The 19,676-nt window shown below is 44.7% G+C and overlaps 1 protein-coding gene across 1 annotated transcript in view; it reads left to right on the forward strand.

Annotated features, from left to right (window-relative positions):
• Positions 1–2,810: 2,810 nt before the first annotated feature.
• The window catches only part of LOC115482423, a 62,040-nt gene continuing 45,174 nt past the window's right edge, over positions 2,811–19,676 (forward strand). The window contains exons 1-4 of the mRNA XM_030222170.1: positions 2,811–2,865; positions 5,848–5,992; positions 6,444–6,550; positions 9,560–9,697. Coding sequence (XP_030078030.1) covers positions 2,826–2,865; positions 5,848–5,992; positions 6,444–6,550; positions 9,560–9,697 — 430 coding nt within the window. The 5' untranslated portion in view covers positions 2,811–2,825. The remainder of the gene's footprint in view (positions 2,866–5,847; positions 5,993–6,443; positions 6,551–9,559; positions 9,698–19,676) is intronic.

The following is a 19,676-nucleotide window of genomic DNA, read 5'->3' on the forward strand; positions in this document are numbered from 1 at the left end:
AGTGAGTGTGATATAAAATACTTGATCGTGGTCTTTCTTTGCCATTTCTGGGACATAGACCATAGAAGTCCGCCCAGCCCTGTCCTTATGTTCCAGCTACTGGAGTTGCTGTTGAAGCCCACTCCAGCCTATCTGTGACACAGACCGTGAAAGTCTGCCTGACACTGTCCTTAGGTTCAAGCCACTGAAGTTGCTGTCGAAGCCCTATCCAGCCCATCCTAAACTGGATTGCCATGTGCATGTAAATAACCATTTTCCAGCTACAACCATATTCTATAGGTATGTGCCAAGATGCGAAGCTGTGTACTTTGCAAGTAGGCATTCACACAGGCAGTTTGGGTGGATGGGGTTTCACATTTATGTTCTTTTACAATCTAGGCACAAGCATTTACTCCAGGTCTATGACTAGGGTAAATGTCTGCACCAGCAAAGTAGCCAAGGATGAGGTGGCTTATGCTAGTATTCTATAAGGGAAAGTAGGTGCTTACTTTTCCTTATAGAATAAGCTTCAAATAGGCACTTTCCAATCACCTATATCTAGGCGCTCCCTTATAAAATAACTCTCATGAAGTCCATTTCCTTGTTAAAAATTCCAGTGCATGTTAAAAAAAATTCTTATTAACAAAAAAGTTTAAAACAAACCCAAAAAAATCCCCAAACAAAGCATAAAGTAGCCAAAAATTGTCTTCAGTTCACGTCTGCTGAAAAGTAATTAGAGGTCCAGTACCATTCATTTCCTCAAACTACAAGTAAATTCTGGTCTCATTGGTAAAAGTTTATAAAATTAGCCAACATACCAGTGGCGTAGCCACAGGTGGGCCTGGGTGGGCCAGGGCCCACCAACCTAGGGCCCAGGTCCACCCAACAGTAGCACACATTTGGTGGTAGCTGGTGGGGATCCCAAGCTCAGCCAGCTGAAGACTTCCCCTTGATGGTAAGGAAAACAGTACTCTCCATGATATGCCTGCTACAGACTGAAAAGGTGGAAAGAAGCGTTTTCCCACCTGCTGAGATTTTTTTTTTGGGGGGGGGGGGGAGAACACTTGGTGCCCACCCACTTCTTGCCTAGGCCCACCCAAAATCTGTAGTCTGGCTACGCCCCTAAACATACTGTTTTCTCCAATTTCTCCCTATGCATTTATATTGAAAGGGATGTTTTTTTTGGACGGGGTGGGGCTGGGGAAAGGTTGCTGGCTACCTTATAATTGCAACTCTAGAAGGAAACAGATTTGGAGCAAGTGAAGCCGGTGCACCTGCTCTCTATACTGGCAGATCAAAAGTGATATTCTGAAGTTCAGAGACTGGCAAAGAGGGGAGAGAAGAGGGAGCAAAGTTCAGAGAATATTGATGGAAGACGGGCTGAGGCTAAAAGGATTTGGAGAGACTAATAGGAGCAACCGGTGGGAAGAAAGTATGGAGAAAGCAAGGGGGTAGAGAGATATGGGGAGTATAAGAAAGAAATACTAGATAGGGTCAGGGAAGGATGTATTATATTGTAATGTGCCTGGAGTCTTACTATACAAGGATCTTGAAAATGGAATGAAAAGAGAAAGGAGATATGATACAGACGTTCAAATATTTGAAAGGTATTAATCCGCAAACGAACCTTTTCCGGAGATGGGAAGGCAGTAGAACGAGAGGGCATGAAATGAGATTGAAGGGGGGCAGACTCAAGAAGAATGTCAGGAAGTATTTTTTCACGGAGAGGGTGGCGGATGCTTGGAATGCCCTCCCGCGGGAGGTGGTGGAGATGAAAACGGTAACGGAATTCAAACATGCGTGGGATAAACATAAAGGAATCCTGTGCAGAAGGAAGGGATCCTCAGGAGCTTAGCCTAGAATGGGTGGCAGAGCTGGTGGTTGGGAGGCGGGGATAGTGCTGGGCAGACATATACGGTCTGTGCTGGGGCTGGTGGTTGGGAGGCGGGACTAGTGCTGGGCAGACTTATACGGTCTGTGCTGGGGCTGGTGGTTGGGAGGCGGGACTAGTGCTGGGCAGACATATACGGTCTGTGCTGGGGCTGGTGGTTGGGAGGCGGGGATAGTGCTGGGCAGACTTATACGGTCTGTGCCAGAGCCGGTGGTGGGTGGCAGGGATAGTGCTGGGCAGACTTATACGGTCTGTGCCAGAGCTGGTGGTTGGGAGGCGAGGATAGTGCTGGGCAGACTTATATGGTCTGTGCCAGAGCTGGAGATTGGGAGGTGGGGTTGGTGTTTGGGAGGCGGGAATAGGGCTGGCCAGACTTATACGGTCTGTGCCCTGAAGAGGACAGTACAAATAAAAAAGTAGCACATATGAATTTATCTTCTTGGGCAGACTGGATGGACCGTGCAGGTCTTTTTCTGCCGTCATCTACTATGTTACTATGATATTAAAGATTACAGTTAGTATCTAAAGAATAACTTTCTCTTACAATATGATTTCTTGTGTTGCATTTGGTGGACTGGCTGCTTTCCAGCTTAGATGAGCCCAAGAAAATGATTGTGATGTATACAGGCTGCTCCACTGATAATACTTATCCTTATAATATAGAAAAGATCAAAGTCATAGACAGGTGTTGTCTAATTCCACCGAAACCAACTGAACGATCATAAGGGGACAGATTGTCCCTTCCCTTATCTTTGCTCTGTCCGAGGTCCAGATGTTCAGCAGCTGTTTGTATTCTGTAATGCAGAGTGTTTGCTTTTAATTACTTTGATCTGAACCATAATCTGGCCCCAGATGAGTTTAAATGCAGGAGGGAAAACCTGTCCAAGTCACAGAAGAGAATTCTTCATCTCTGAAAAGAGCTCTCAGTGGCGTTTTTCCTGAATTCTGAGAAAAGATGAAGACTTTTATGACAGGTGGTGTGCTGCTCGCCTGCTGTAAGTAAAAAAAAAAACCAAGAAACACTTTACTGGAGATGCCCACGGAGGGGTGAATGAACTTAGTTCTAGAATTTCTGTGGCAGGAATGAAAGGGGGAGGACTTCTGAAATGTCTATTTATTTGTAGCTTGAACAAGTGGGGACAGCAATTGGAGCATGGTTCATGTATTTCTTTCCATGTCCTCTGCCTGTGTGTGTTAATTTCTATCTATGCCTGCATGTGTATGTGTGTGTTTGTGTCAGTTGTGCTTCTGTGTGATGATGAGTGAGGTGATTTTGGGCCCTGTTTACTAAGCTGGCTATGGGCATGCTGGCATTTTAAGTGCGCACTAAAAATTAGCATAAGAATATATGGGTGTCTCTAGCATTTGGTGCACCTTAGTAAACAGGACCCTCGATTTACTGATGACACAAAGTTGCTCAAAGTTGTTAAATCACAAGAGGATGGTGAAAAATTTCTAGAGAATATGGTAAAAGCAGTTAGCTTAGCAGAGTTTTAAAAAAAGTGTAGACATGTTCCTAAAAGAAGTCCATTAGTCATTATTTAGACGGTCTTGGGAAAACCCACCACTTATTTCAGTGGTAAGCAGCATAAAATCTGTTTTACTCCTTTGGGATCTTGCCAGGAACTTGTCACTTGGATTGGCCACTTCTGGAAGCAGGATACTGGGATTGATAGACCTTCAGTGTGTCCCAGTATGGTGATGCTTATGTTCTTAGATTTTTATTTGTGACACTGAGTAACCTCCTTTGGCCCTGCTGCACAGCTGCCCCCTCCCCCTCACAGTTAGAGATATCTGATCTCGGGGTTGCATCCAATTTTCCCCTACCCTGCAGTTTCTGAAGATAGTTATACAAGTCTATTTTACATCACTCCAGAGGGTGCCATAATTCATGGACTCTGCTAACAACCATTACTGCAGAGGCCAGACTAACGACTATGTTTACTAAGGTACCCTATAGGCACATTAGCGTTTTTAACGCATGTAAATGGTTTATGTGCACTAAACGCTAACATGCCCATAGAAATGCATAGGCGCATTAGCGTTTAACACGCCTTAACTTTAAAGGCACATTAGAAATGCTAACGCACCTTAATAAACATACCCCGAAGCTTGAAAGGGATATGAAAAAAAGAGGTGAAAGCCCCGAATAGCTGCAAGTGAAGACTTCTGGGGTTGCAACCCATAATAATCTGGAAGCCCAAAGCACCAGGAGGAAACTATGTGGAGTGGGGAAGGGGGAAAGGAAGACACAGGGCTTGGATGTTCATATGTTGATCATCTGTGGAACGGGGACTGTCCCTTACGTGTTTAGCATACAGCACTGCATACATCTAGTAGCGCTATAGCCATGATAATTAGTGGTATTAGTATGTTGATAATCCTGGATGGAGAACATGAGGCAATAGTATTTAGGAGCTTTCAAAGTCCATGTTTATTTGATATACCAGAAAATCTAAAATAAATCTTAGTAGTTTATAAAACGCAAATAATTAAAAAAAAAAAAACAAATAAACATGGAGGGTCCTCCTGTCACCATTCAGTGTAAGGCCTCAGTTCTATTTAAGTCGGTCATAGTTGCAGTCTTATTTAATTTTTTATTTATTTTCATTAAAGCTTGGTATTCCACCATTCATAATAATACATGGAAGCAGTTTACAATAGATAAAAATTAGTAAAAGAGAAAAAAAAAAGGAAAGAGAAATCTAATCAGAAAATGTAGTCGAAAACAACTATATCCTGAGGAGCGGATTGAACCGCGTGTGAAAAGGTTCTGATCTAATTGCCAGGAGAAGGTTATTCCAAAATTTAGTGACTGCATAAGAAAAGGCTGTCTCCCGGGAGATGTCTAGAGAGATCTAAGTTAGTGAAGGTAAATAAAGCAGAGAGTTTTGAGATGAACAGCACATATGAGATGTACATATGGAATATGAAGAGAGGACAGGTAAAAAAGAAACAGTCGCAACAAGGGTGACAAAGGAAAGGGCAGCAGACAATGTCCAAAATAACACCTTTATTGAAACATCCAGAGACTCGACACGAGTCATGTTTCGGCCTAAGTGGAGGAGTAGCCTAGTGGTTAGTGCAGTAGACAATGATCCTGGGGAACTGAGTTCAATTCCCACTGCAGCTCCTTGTGACTCTGGGCAAGTCACTTAACCCTCCATTGCCCCTGGTACAAAATAAGTACCTGAATGTATGTAAAGCACTTTGAATGTAGTTGCAAAAACCTCAGAAAGGCGGTATATCAAGTCCCATTTCCCTTTCCCCCTTTCCCTTATGACATCACAATATCAGAAGTGAGCCAAGTATCGGGCAATCAAGCCATTGTGACATCACTGATGAGGTTGGCTCTTATTGGTGGAATGAGTGGAGGAGTAGCCTAGTGGTTAGTGCAGTGGACTTTGATCCTGGAGAACTGAGTTCGATTCCCACTGCAGCTCCTTGTGACTCTGGGCAAGTCACTTAACCCTCCATTGCCCCTGGTACATAATAAGTACCTGAATACATGTAAAACTGCTTTGAATGTAGTTGCAAAAACCTCAGAAAGGCAGTATATCAAGTCCCATTTCCCCCCCCCCCCCCCTTTCCTCAGGAGTCTTTGGTTGGATGTATGTTGATATAAAGCTACATCTAAAATATTACTGGTAATATCCAATATCTTGCTGCTGTCTTCCAATAAACACTTCATGGAACGTTGGACTCTCAGGAGTTCAAATTTGAAAAAGGATAGGTAATCCAGAGCAGATGTGGCAAGTCCCTTATGTACATGGGCTGGTGCTTTTTAACACATTTATAAATGACCTGGACTGCTTCTCCCTTCAGGACATGCTGGGATGACTGTCAGGCGCTCATTCCTCTTCCTTTAGTCAAATGGCAGCAATTACATAATGTTGAAAAAATGTTAATGGCTGATCTTGCTCTGTTGTACTCTCTGCCTTCCTCGATGTCAGCTCTTCCTTTTTTTTCCTTTGCAGTTTGTATGATGGTCCATGGAAACCTTCTAGACTTTGCTCAGATGATCAGGAATGTAACTGGGAAGCATGCCGTCCCCAGCTATTCCTTCTATGGATGCTACTGTGGTACAGGTGGAAGAGGGAAGCCTCTGGATGCAACAGACCGGTGAGTGAAAAGAAACATAGAGGCATATTTTCAAAGCACTTTGGGAGGCTAAATTCCATAGGTTTCTATGGAACTTTGGGAGGCTAAGTGCTTTGAAAATGAGCCTGATGGTAACATAGTAGATGATGGCAGAAAAAGACCTGCATGGTCCATCCAGTCTGCCCAACAAGATAAATTCATATGTGTATACCTTACCTTGATTTGTACCTGTCTTTTTCAGGGCACAGACCGTATAAGTCTGCCCAGCAGGATTCCCCGCCTCCCATCACCGGCTCTGGCACAGACCGTATAAGTCTGCCCTCCACTATCCTCGCCTCCCAACCACCAACCCCTCTTCCCCCCCCCCCCCACCTGCTCTGCCAAAGAGAGAGCCATTCTAAATATCATATTTCTAGAGCAAAATTATTGTGTCTTCCTCAACATGAAACATTTTCCCCTATTTTCCTTCTAGATGTTGCCATGCTCACGACTGCTGTTATGCCAAGCTCAAAGCAAATGGCTGTACACCCAAACTGGATGACTATGATTACACTGTCAGCAATGGAACCATCACTTGCAGTAAGCTTAGCTTTATTTATTTAACACATTTATACCCCACATTTTCCCACACAGTTGCAGGCTCAATGTGGCTTACACAAATGCAATATAAAGTAGGAGCATAAAGTAACAGTATTATAAAGGAACAGTGAAATAAGGAGGGATGGTGATAAAAAGGGTAATACAGAGGCATATTTTCAAAGCACTTTGGGAGGCTAACCAGCTTATAATCGAACGAGAATAACGCCCAAGTTCCGACCTAAATCGGGAGATGGGCGTTCTTCTCACAAAAACAAATAAAGCGGCATAATCGAAAGCCGACCTTTGGACGCTTTCAACTGCACTCCGTCGCGGATGCGGACAAAGTTGACGGGGGAGTGTCGGAGGCGTGGTGAAGGCGGAACTGGGGCGTGGTTATCACCCGAACAGAGATGGGCGCCCTTCGCCGATAATGGATGCGTTTGTAGCTAGAATTTAGGGCACTTTTCCTGGACCCTGTTTTTTGACGAATAAGGCCCCAAAAAGTGCCCTAAATGACCAGATGACCCCCAGAGGGAGTCGGGGATGACCTCCCCTGACTCCCCCAGTGGTCACTAACCCCCTCCCACCACAACAAATGATGTTTCACAACTTTTTACTTTCACCCTCAAATGTCATATCCTCCTCCCAAGCAGCAGTATGCAGGTCCCTGGAGCAGTTGTTAGGGGGTGCAGTGGACGTCAGGCAGGTGGACCCAGGCCCATCCCCCCCTACCTGTTACAATTGTGCTGCTTAATGCTACTAGTCGTCCAACCCCCCCAAACCCACTGTACCCACATGTAGGTGCCCCCCTTCACCTCTTAGGGCTATAGTAATGGTGTAGACTTGTGGGCAGTGGGTTTTGAGGGGGATTTGGGGGGCTCAACACCCAAGGGAAGGGTGCTATGCACCTGGGAGCTCTTTTACCTTTTTTTTTTTTTTTTGTAAAAGTGCCCCCTAGGGTGCCCGGTTGGTGTCCTGGCATGTGAGGGGGACCAGTGCACTATGAATCCTGGCCCCTCCCACGAACAAATGCCTTGCATTTATTCGTTTTTGAGCTGGGCGATTTCATTTTCCATTATCGGTGAAAAGCAAAAACACCCAGCTCACACCTTGGCGAATAAAACATGGGCGTCTATTTTTTTTAAAAAATACGGTTCACTCCGCCCCTTCACGGACCCGTTCTCGGAGATAAACGCCCATGGAGATAGGCGTTTCTGGTCGATTATGCCCCTCTAAGTTCCATAGGTTTCTATGGAACTTTGGGAGGCTAAGTGCTTTGAAAATGAGCCTCACAGTCACATATAGTAGGACGTTAATTTGGGTCCAAAGGGCAGGCTTTCATAAATAAAATGGGTTTCAATGACTTCCTGAAGATAAGATGGTTAAGAATAGATTTCAATAATAAAAAAAAACTAATAAAAAAGCATAATACCTCACTAAAAGCATGCGGCTGGTCTAGAATCAAATGAGACAGGCTTTTGTTTTCACTCTCCCAGCACACAGGATGGCTTGAAATGGCAAACGATTACTGGTCCTGAAAAAGCACATTTTCCACCTCACAAATGCTAAAAACACCACGGGACTTATGCATTCCAAAACGTGCATTCCAATGACGTCATCACACGTCAATGACATCACTGGACGCTAAAACATTGGGGGATAGTCATAGCCAGCTCAGTTGAGCATATCATTAGATAAAAACATCTTATTGCCCTGTAAAAAAATATGAATAAATAGGTTGATAAAAGTCCTTGTTTCACCTCCAAAAAAGGAAAAACATGTACGTATGCCTAAATGAACAAAACACATAAAAGCACAAATATATAAACATGCAGGGATAAACAAATAGTTACATGAGTAAATGACCACAATAAATAACTATAAAATCTAAATTAAAGGACTACCGACAAGTCCATCTCCATGTTCAATCCCCAAAAGGCCAAATTCGACAGCAGTATTCAAAAGAAAATGAAAAGAATTACGGTTGTGTTTGTGTGCCTTAGCAGTGGGCTAATAACCCGACAACGCTCCTCCATTTGTAGGCCAAAAGATGTTAGTGGAATTCCCTTCATCCCCTCCCCCCCACCAAAGAAGGGAAGCATCTGGTCTGGAGATCCACTGTATGCTCAGTGTGCTGCTGCGGCTAAGAAAGCAAATAGAATGTTAGGTATTATTAGAAAAGGAATGGAAAACAAAAATGAGGACGTTATAATGCCTTTGTATCGCTCCATGGTGCGACTGCACCTCGAATATTGTGTTCAATTCTGGTCGCCGCATCTCAAAAAAGATATAGTGGAATTAGAAAAGGTGCAGAGAAGGGCAACGAAAATGATAAAGGGGATGGGATGGCTTCCCTATGAGGAAAGGCTAAAGCGGCTAGGGCTCTTCAGCTTGGAGAAAAGACGGCTGAGGGGAGATTTGATAGAGGTCTATAAAATAATGAGTGGAGTTGAATGAGTAGATGTGAAGCATCTGTTTACGCTTTCCAAAAATATTAGAACTAGGGGGAAAAGGGAAATGGAACTTGATATACTGCCTTTCTGTGGTATTTTGCAACTACATTCAAAGCGGTTTACATATATTCAGGTACTTATTTTGTACCAGGGGCAATGGAGGGTTAAGTGACTTGCCTAGAGTCACAAGGAGCTGCAGTGGGAATTGAACCCAGTTCCCCAGGATCAGAGTCCGCTGCACTAACCACTAGGCTACTCCTCCACTTATTCCACCAAAAAAAAGCCAAACTCATCAGTGATGTCACAATGGCTTTACCTGATACTTGGCTCACTTCTGATATTGTGATGTCATAAGGGAAAGGGAAATGGGACTTGATATACCGACTTTCTGAGGTTTTTGCAACTACATTCAAAGCGGTTTACATATATTCAGGTACTTATTTTGTACCTGGGGCAATGGAGGGTTAAGTGACTTGCCCGGAGTCACAAGGAGCTGCAGTGGGAATTGAACCCAGTTCTCCAGGATCAACGTTTTCTTTTTTCTTTTCTTCTACAGCTGACGCACCTGATGAGTGTGGGTTGCTGGCATGTGCTTGTGACAAAACAGCAGCCTTCTGTTTCAGAAGAAACCTGGACACCTATAATCCAAAATACACATACAAAATTTGGCGTTGCTGGGGAAGCAGAATGACATGCTAAATAAGTTGCAAAATCTGGTCTGGGGGAGTGCAAACCAGTCAGTTTTTCAAGATTATGAATATGTATGGTAATATTTGCATGTCTGGTGTTAATTGGTCTATCTGGGTCTGCTTCATCTAATAGCTGAATTAATTATTTAGTTCTCCTCTGTAGTGGCTTGGTCTCTCTCCAAGGTGCTGAAAGCCGGCCTCCACTGTGCAAATTAGGGGTCTGTTTGGTTTCTGTGGAGGCTGAGCTACCTTTTAGTGATCCCCTGTAAGCAAAAGTCCAAAGACATTGGAGGTGAGCTTACTAATGATGGACTCTATCTGGTCCTGCCTATTCTTCCGGTGGCTCAACTTAATTATCACATGCACTTTCCATCGCACTACATTTGAAATAACCACAACTGTTTTCAAAAGATTTCCGTTTCCTTGGATATTTGTTCATGCCTCACTTGTTTGTCTGCTGCTCAACTTAATTATCCCACTTTACCAAAAATCCAGTCCTTGGATAATACAGGTACTAGAACTCCATACTTCCAGTGTGATGTTAAACTGCATTTCACAATGATTACGCTTATTAAACTCAACCCTTTCTCTCTTATTCATCCAACACTGATACACGTTGTTGTAATGAGTAAATAAAAGTCTGCAATGATTTCTATAGTTTATGGAGTGTTTATTTTTTTCCTTGTATTATAAGAATTGTTAAGGATGTTCTTTGCTGTGCTCCTTGAATTACTAGAAGGTAGGTATTATTTATTTAAAAAGTTAAATAAATTAGGACCTAGGTGAGCAACACTATGGAACCTACACATGTATCCAGTTAAATAGGAGGTGTCAGAAAAGAGACTAGAGGTTTGCATTTAACTCCTTGTTTCCTTTGATTAAAATATACAAGGTGAGGCAAAAAAAAAAAAGTAGCCCTCTAGAATTGTTTTTTTGTTTTCTCAGCAATTACTTGGAATTTCAACATTAATTTTTACAACTTTATTTGTTGTTACTATCTACAGTTATGTGCTGAGTGGAATGAGCTTATCTTTAAGCATGGCAAAGTTACAGACTTTTTAGTGTGACCACCCAGCAATTTTCACATGTTCAAAAATGCACTGTAAAACTACCATTATTTGAAAAAAAGGGGGTACCAGCTTACTGTTAATGATGTCACAGTGACATAGCCTTTTGTCTGGGGAGCCATGCTGGAGGCATATCACAAGTTCCATGCAAAGTCGCAATCACCTAACTCAAGGAAGCGTTGCAGATGATCTGGGACAGCTGACCACAGGAACCGATTGACTGAAGGTCCTGTGTTTTCCCTATTTGTTTCGCTCTACTTATATTCAAAACTAAAGCTTGGCCCTTAAAGTTTAAACCTAAAGAGAGAGGACAGACACTTTGAGCAATCAAAGTGACTGCAAAATTCTGACACATTATTAATTGTATCATTTGAATGATGTTATTTTACTGTGTTTTAGCTCAAACATTTTTAATGTGCAAAAATCAGTAGGTAGTAATGTTACAATTTCAAAAACATCAATATAACTTATGATAATTAAATGTTGTTTAATAGTAATACATAAGTATGATGACTAAATAAGCATGTAAAATTTCACATTCAAATTCAAAGCGATTGCTGAGAAAATGACAAAAAACTCTAGGGGTAACTTTTTTTTTTGCCTCAACTTGCACATTTGTGCAAGAGGGTTGAATGATGATATTCAGATTACAGCATATATTCTAACTTGGGTATGTGCTATGTTCATGAAATATTACACAGTGTGTAGGAATTGACAGAAGGTTAAGTTGAGAGGATCGCAGGACCCGAGATTCAGTGTAAGTGGTAAAGTATCACAAGAGGTAAGGGGACCAATGGCTTCAGGATGCCGAGACTACAAGCGTTTTCGTACGATCTTGGAAGTCTTTGATTAGACCATCCAGCATTGGATACAAATTTTTTTCGGTAACATCCAAGATGAGACAGTGATTCAAAATTTTGTTTACACTGCTCAAGACTCCTGAGGCAGGCCTGTGGCTGAAATACAGTACTGTGTCAAGTCTACAATAAAGTTTATTCTACTTTATATCATTTTAGCCCCCCCGGTGCTGCGGACCCACCCGCCATTGTTGACCCCCCCTGCCATTGCCGACCCCCCTCGCCGCCGCCGTCACCACCACCACCACCAACAACTTTGACCCCCCCCCTGCTGATGACCCTCTCGACCCCCCCTACCACTGCCAACCCTCCCCCTCCCAAGCCAGCAAAGGTAGGTGACGATGGCGGCGGGGGAGGGTTGGTGGTGGGCGGGGGGTCGAGAGGGTAGTCGGCAGGGGGGAGTCAAAGTTGGTGGTGGTGGTGGTGGTGGTGGTGGTGGTGGTGGCGGCGACGGTGAGGGGGGGTCAACAATGGCGGGTGGGTCCGCAGCGTCGGGGGGGCTAAAATGTGCCCCCTCACCTCAGGCTCTGGGCCCCCCTCCTTCCGAAGTCTGGCTACGCCCCTGATGTGTACACTGCTGATTACCACTGAGTAAGCACTACATGGTGTTTTGGACACACATCAAAAATGGAATTACCACCCATGTCATGCGGTAGCCAGGCACTGGTTCAAATTTGATGCATATTGTATGTGCGTAGGTGCCTACGTTTGGCTGAAAATAAATCTCAAATTTAAGAGCCTAACTGGAGAGAGGGGTGGAATTCATTAAGGTGCAGTAAAAGTTCACCTTTTGCTAAACCTTGATTCACCACTGGATTCAGCAACTTGTGGGATCTCAATATCGCAGGTTGTTGAATCCCATTTTAAAAGAATAACACTTCTTGTGGGCCGCCTCACAAGCAGCATTATTCCTCTAAATATCGGTCCATTCCTCTAGCATCGCTAGGTCCTTCCTCATGTCATTCACACCCTCCAGGGTGTCCACCCTGTTGCAGAGTTTAGTATCATCCGCAAAGAGACAAACCTTACCAGACAGCCCTTCCGCAATATCGCTCACAAAGACGTTAAAAAGAGCCTGCCCTGGGGCCGATCCCTGCGGTACTCCACTGATGACCTCCTTTTCTTCAGCGCAAGCTCCATTTACCACCACCCTCTGTCTCCTACCATTCAACCAATTTTTTACCCAATCAGTTACTCTAGGTCCCGCACCGAGGGAACTCAATTTATTTATCAGTTGCCTGTGCGAAACCGTGTCAAAGGCTTTGCTGAAATCCAAGTATGCCACATCAAGCGCCCCTCCCACATCCAACTGTTTGGTCACCCAGTCAAAGAAGACAGTCAGATTCGTCTGACGTGACCTGCTACTAGTGAAGCCATGCTGCCACGGGTCCCGCATTCCATGTAGTTCAAGAAATCTCACAATCCTCCTCTTTAGAAGCGTTTCCAGGCAGGTTTATGTTCTTACTAAACAGTGGGAACTGGCAGAGACTACTAGGCCTGTGGGCAGCTGGCAGAAACCATAAGAGAAAAACATATTCTTTTGCACTTCACAGGAATTTAGTTTTACATGATGTAATTTGCATTTTATATCGAGGGAGCTTGTTGTTTTTTGATGACTGATTACCACCAGGTTACCGTCGTGCAAGCCATTTCCAGGGGTTTTCTTTTTCCCCCCTGAAATGGCACGTGTGTGGGGTGGGACTCCTGCCGCTTCCAGTCTTTTTACATCTTTAGCAAGATACGGCCTCCAAAACTGAACCCAATGCTCTAAGTGACTTTCTAGAGCTCTGTTCCCTTCATCAGCTTAATGAAGAATGAGCTGCAGATGATGTTGCCTGCATAGTTAAGAAAATAGTTTGACTAATGGCGTTACTTTATTCAAGGACACGTCTGAAGTCCTAACATCAAACCTATTCCATCCTCAGCCAGGAGATGGGGATATTGGTCTGACGAAGGAGAATTCATTGTTATGGGAATAGTTTTCATCAACCACAAGGATCAGGTAAGACTTTACGAAAGACAAGCTGCCTGCAAACCAGTGGCTTAGCTACATGGGGTCACGGGCCCCGGTAGATTTGGCCCTGGACCCCCCCTGATGACGACCCTCTCGACCCCCCCTCCCACTGCCAACCCTCCCCCACTGCCGCCGTTGCCATTGCCTACCTTTGCTGGCGGGGGACGTGCAGGACATCAGACTCACAGAAAAAAAACAAAGCCTTGCGCCGGAAGAAGAGGACCTTGGCTAGTAAGTACATAAGTGTTGCCACACTGAGACAGACCAAAGGTCCATCAAGCCCAGCATCCTGTTTCCAACAGTGGCCAATCCAGGTCACAAGTACCTGGCAGAAACCCAAACAATAGCAACACTCCATGTAGAACCCCAAAGAGTAGCAAGATTCCATTCAGAATCCTAAGTACATAAGTGTTGCCACACTGGGACAGACCAAAGGTCCATCAAGCCCAGCATCCTGTTTCCAACAGTGGCCAATCCAGTCCTACCCCACGGCCATGTCTTTTTTTGGCCTTTTTACCCACTGCGGTAAAAAGGGCCTCAGCACACGGCAAAAATGGCCCCTTCAGCTTAGTAAAAGGGCCCCTAAGTGCCAACTTAACCGACCAAGGTAACTGCAGAAACAGGACCCAGTAAACGTCAGTCCTATTTTTTTTGTAAACGTTTCTTTATTAATTTTTTTAACAAACATAATATTCATTTATGATTGATAATACACAAATCATGCAAAAGTATGAAAGGAAAAAGAAAAAATTACATTAGATCATGTCTCTACTAATTTTAGGTAAATGATCCAAGAAAAAGCATTTATACATAGTCATTTGATCAAAAATAGCATCATTCCCGAGCGGTTCACTCTAATCTGCCAAACAGTGTTACATTTGTGACCACGTCAGTCCTATTTTAATGCGGTTCACCATAGCCAGTTAACTGGTTATGTTTTTGCCGACTCCGTAAACCCAGAAATTCAATGCTGGAGCCTGGATATAGCCCGGCATTGAATTCCAAGGACAATACCGGCAGCGCTCAGCAAAACGCTGAGCATCACTGCCTGAATATAAGGTCCATTGCGGAAGGGGCGTATCTGAGGTTCGGCAGTAGGGGGGGCAGGGGCTAGAGTTAGGGGGCACATTATAGCCCCCCCCCCGGCCACCGTCCCCCTACCGCCGTCAACCCTCCCCCCTACCGCCGTTAACCCTCCCCCGCCTACCGCCGTCAACCCTTTCCCCCGCCTACCGCCGTCACCTACCCCCGAGGTCCGCTTCCTCCTGCCGGTTTTTTAAAATATTGCTTCAGCTGGCGGGGGACCCCAACCCCCCGCCAGCCCAGCCGAGGTCTTTTTTAACTTCTTCATCCTCGTCGTGCTGTGAAAGCTGCATCCTTCCAGTTGGACTTGTGGTGGCAAATGGGAGCCCTCCAAACCCCCCCCCCAAAACCCACTGTACCCACATGTAGGTGCCCCCACTTCATCCCTAAGGGCTATGGTAGTGGTGTACAGTTGTGGGGAGTGGGTTTTGGGGGGGGATTTGGGGGGCTCAGCACCCAGGTAAGGGAGATATGCACCTGGGAGCAATTTTTGAAGTCCACTGCAGTACCCCGGCAAGTCAGGGGGACCAGTGCACTACAAATTCTGGCTCCTCCTTGGATTTGGCCGGGTTTGAGATGGCCGGCATTAGTTTCCATTATCGCCAGAAATCAATGCAGGCCATCTCTAAAGCCGGTCCAAATGCTGAGATTTGGCCGGCTTCAACCGTATTGTCGAAACAAAAGATAGCTGGCTATCTTATTTCGATAATACGGTTGGGGCGCTGCTTTATGGCGCCAGCCATATAGATGGCCGGAGCCGTTCGATTATGCCCCTCTATGTTACACAGCAAAAATGGCCCTGACTGCTACCGCAGGGCCCTTTTTACTGCAGCTTGATAAAAGCAGCCCTGAATGTTGTTTTTAGAAATTTTTTTAATACTAATTCCCTTAGGAATTGTATGGTAGGCAAAACGTAAATGTTTTAATAATAACAGTTTTATTAATATTTTAATTCCCATCACTTCTGTTTATAAAGAAAATCTATCACTTCCACTGGGTCTTCCATCTGGCCTTCGAGACTGTAAGCTACCTGCTCTAAGAGCCAAAACATTGAAAGGACTGGATCCTCGAAAGTGGAATGGATTGCCCAAAAAAAAATAAGATGTGAAAAGAATCAATTTTTTTCAAGAAGCTGTGAACTTGGTTGTTTTCTCTGATGGAGTAGAAAGATATTTATGCTGTTGGAAAACAGCAGTAAATTTTTACAGGGAAAGTGTGGGGAAATAGCAAAAGTGGGGGGGGAGGGTTTAGAAAAATAATATATATATTTATGGTCAGTTGCTAGTCATGTCTTGTTTTTCTTTTATACTGGAAACATTTTAAAATATTTTTTTTAAAAACACAATTCAAAAAGTCTGGACCTCTGCAAAAACAAGCAACCAAAGTGGAGTGGAGGAGTAGCCTAGTGGTTAGTGCAGCGGACTCTGATTCTGGGGAACTGGGTTCAATTCCCACTGCAGCTCCTTGTGACTCTGGGCAAGTCACTTAACCCTCCATTGCCCCTGGTACAAAATAAGTTCCTGAATATATGTAAACCGCTTTGAATGTAGTTGCAAAAACCTCAGAAAGGCAGTATATCAAGTTCCATTTCCCTTTCCCCCTCTCCCTTATGACATCACAATATCAGAAGTGAGCCAAGTATCAGGCAATCAAGCCATTGTGTGACATCACTGATGAGGTTGGCTCTTATTGGTGGAATGAGTGGAGGAGTAGCCTAGTGGTTAGTGCAGTGGACTTTGATCCTGGGGAACTGTATCTGGCAATCAAGCCATTGTGACATCACTGATGAGGTTGGCTCTTATTGGTGGAATGAGTGGAGGAGTAGCCTAGTGGTTAGTGCAGTGGACTTTGATCCTGGGGAACTGAGTTCGATTCCCACTGCAGCTCCTTGTGACTCTGGGCAAGTCACTTAACCCTCCATTGCCCCTGGTACAAAATAAGTACTTGAATATATGTAAAATGCTTTGAATGTAGTTGCAAAAGGTGGTATATCAGTTCCCTTTCCCTCACCTGCCCTTCCCTCAGTTCCTCTGGACAGGGAAAGACTTAACCTGGTGCCATTTTCTTGTGTGGAAGAAATTAGTAATGGTTTGATCCTGGTCTGCAAGTGCCGGTGGGGCAACAGCAAGGGGAAATCAGTCAGGGGCTTGGAAATTTGGGAAGTGTGGGTCTGTATGATAGGGGCAGCCTTATATAAAAACAGAATGAAAATTAACTCTCTGCTTTTTAGGTACAAAGTCCTCTCCTTCTCCTCTTCGCACACGGTTGGTACTGTCGCCTTTACTCCCAAATTATTTGGCATCTTTCTGGTAATAGATCATACTGGAAGATTGTATTTATTTATTTGCAGCATTTGTATCCCCCATTTTCCCACACATTAGCAGGCTCAATGTGGCTTACAAGTCACCGTATGTGGGAGCTCCAATACGGCCGATGTTAAACAAATACAAATAGAATCAAGGAAAGGGAAGGTAGGGGTAAATGGGAACAATAAATGGCAAAGATATAAGAAATAACAGTGTCTTAAATCAGTGCAGAGTTGAGGTTGCTAATCAGAAACAGCAGGGTAGGCCTTACAAAACAGATAGGTCAAAACAGTATTTGATCCCCTTTTCCTTAATCTCCTTGGTCTGATATCTCTGTTTCCCTTCCCTCCCTCCTTGTGCTGTTCCAGCAGTTCTCTCCCTTCCCTCTAGCCCCCTCTTTTTCCCAAGTCCAGCAGGTCTCTCCCTTCCATCTAGTCCCTCCCATGCCCAGCAGCTAACTTCCTTCCCTTCAGCCCCTTCCTCCTCTTCCTCCCATGTCCATCAGCTCTCTCCCTTCCCTCCAATCCCCTTCCTCCCACAAGTCTGACAGCACTGTCCCTTCCCTCCAGTCCCCCTCCTCCCCCCACATGTCCAGCACTTCTGTCTTCCCCAATCCAAAATCCCTCGCCGCCCCTCCTCCCCCGGGGAACTCCTGGTCTGTAAAGAACTCAGGAGCTCAGAAATTAGAATTGTTTTCTTCCTGAGGAAAATCTGTGGGGAAGAGCTTTCTTCCATGCATCTAGGATACTCACACACTTCGTCCCAGTCATCCTTAGAAATTAAGGGGGCCTTTTCCTAAGGTGCGCTGAAAAATGGCCTGCGGTAGTGTAGGTAGGCGCATGTTTTAAGCGTGCACAGATCCATTTTTCAGCACGCCTGCAAAAAATGCTTTTTTTTTAAATTTGTGCCGAAAATGGACGAGTGGCAAAATAAAAATTGGCATATGTCCATTTTGGGTATGAGACCTTACCGCCAGCCATTGACTTAGCGGTAAGGTCTCACGCATTAACCGGGCGGTAATGACCTACACGCATCAAATGCCACTTGGCGTGCATAGCAGACATGCACCAGAAAATAACATTTCTTTTTCGGACACGCATATCAGATGCATGCAAAAAATGAAATTACCGCAAGAGCCATGTGTTAGCTGAGCGGTAACTCCAAACTGGCACATGTTGGGCAGGCGTAGATGCTTATGCAGCTTATGCAACTGAGCTCCTTATCTTCCCACCTAAACCAACCCCTCCCCTTCCCCCATTCTCTATTTCTGTGGACAACACGCTCATTCTTCCTGTCTCTCATCTGCTTGTAACCTTGGGGCCATCTTCGACTCCTCCCTCTCCTTCTCTGCACATATTCAGCAGATTGCTAAAACCTGTCGTTTCTTCCTCTGTAGTATCGCCAAAATTCGCCCTTTCCTTTCTGAGCACACTACCAGAACCTTCATCCACACTCTTATCACCTCTCGCTTAGACTATTGCAACTTGCTTCTCACAGGTCTCTCATTTAGCAATCTGTCTCCTCTTCAATCTGTTCAAAATTCTGCTGCACGACTAATATTCCGCCAAAGTTGCTATGCTCCTGAAGTCACTTCACTGGCTTCCTATCTGTTTCCGTATAAAATTCAAGCTCCTCTTATTGACCTATAAGTGCATTCACTCTGCAGCCCTTCACTACCTCTCCACCTTCATCTCTCCCTACGCTCCTTCCCAGAAACTCCGTTCACTAGGTAAATCTCTCCTAACTGCACCCTTCTCCTCCACCACTAACTCCAGACTCCGTTCCTTTTATCTTGCCGCACCTTATGCCTAGAATAGACTTCCTGAGCCGCTACGTCAAGCTCCATCTCTGGCCGCCTTCAAATCCGGGCTAAAGGCCCACCTGTTTAATGCTGCTTTTGACTCCTAACTTTTCACTTGTTCGTAACCTTTATCTTATCTTCCTCTCTTCAATAGTCCCTTATCCTTATGTGTCCTATCTGTGTCCTATCCTTATCCCTTATTTGTCCTGTCTGTCTGTCCTGATTTAGATTGTAAGCTCTCTTGAGCAGGGACTGTCTCTTCTTCATGTTCAATTGTGAAGCGCTGCGTACGACTGGTAGTGCTATAGAAATGATTTGTAGTAGTAGTAGTAGTTAGTAAAAGGGCCCCTTAGAGAAGAAATATGGGTGTGGAACATTAGATTAGCCAGCCCTGCAATTTTGGGGGTGCCCAGAGGTGGACTGGGGGGCGACACATTCCTCTCTTCCCCCCTATCCACCCCTGCACCTGTGCACTAACCATACCTTTGCTGGAGGGATTGCCGAGGCCCCGCCAGCCAAATAAATACGGTACCGTCGCTCCCTTCGTCCTCACGCTGCTTCCTTCCTACTCTGAGCATGCTGGGACTTTTTGGCATCCCCACCAGCAAAGGTAAAGGGTGCTACAGTTGTAGAGTGGGGCTCTGGCCCCCCCTTCCCCACCATGGCTACGCCATTGGTGTAGAAAACAAGTCACTTGCTTTAACTCCTTGGCTCTTCCAAAACAGGGAGAGGACGAACAAGCCCCTTCTTGTGATGTGTAAAGGGATTAGCTGCTCTCTTTAATCTCCTGCAGGAGAAAAATATCTAAAAATGCTCCTAAAAACATCTAAAAAAACTCTAGCAGTCTCTATATATG

Source organism: Microcaecilia unicolor, chromosome 13, assembly GCF_901765095.1.
Source record: "Microcaecilia unicolor chromosome 13, aMicUni1.1, whole genome shotgun sequence".
Classification (NCBI taxonomy): Eukaryota; Metazoa; Chordata; class Amphibia; order Gymnophiona; family Siphonopidae; genus Microcaecilia; species Microcaecilia unicolor.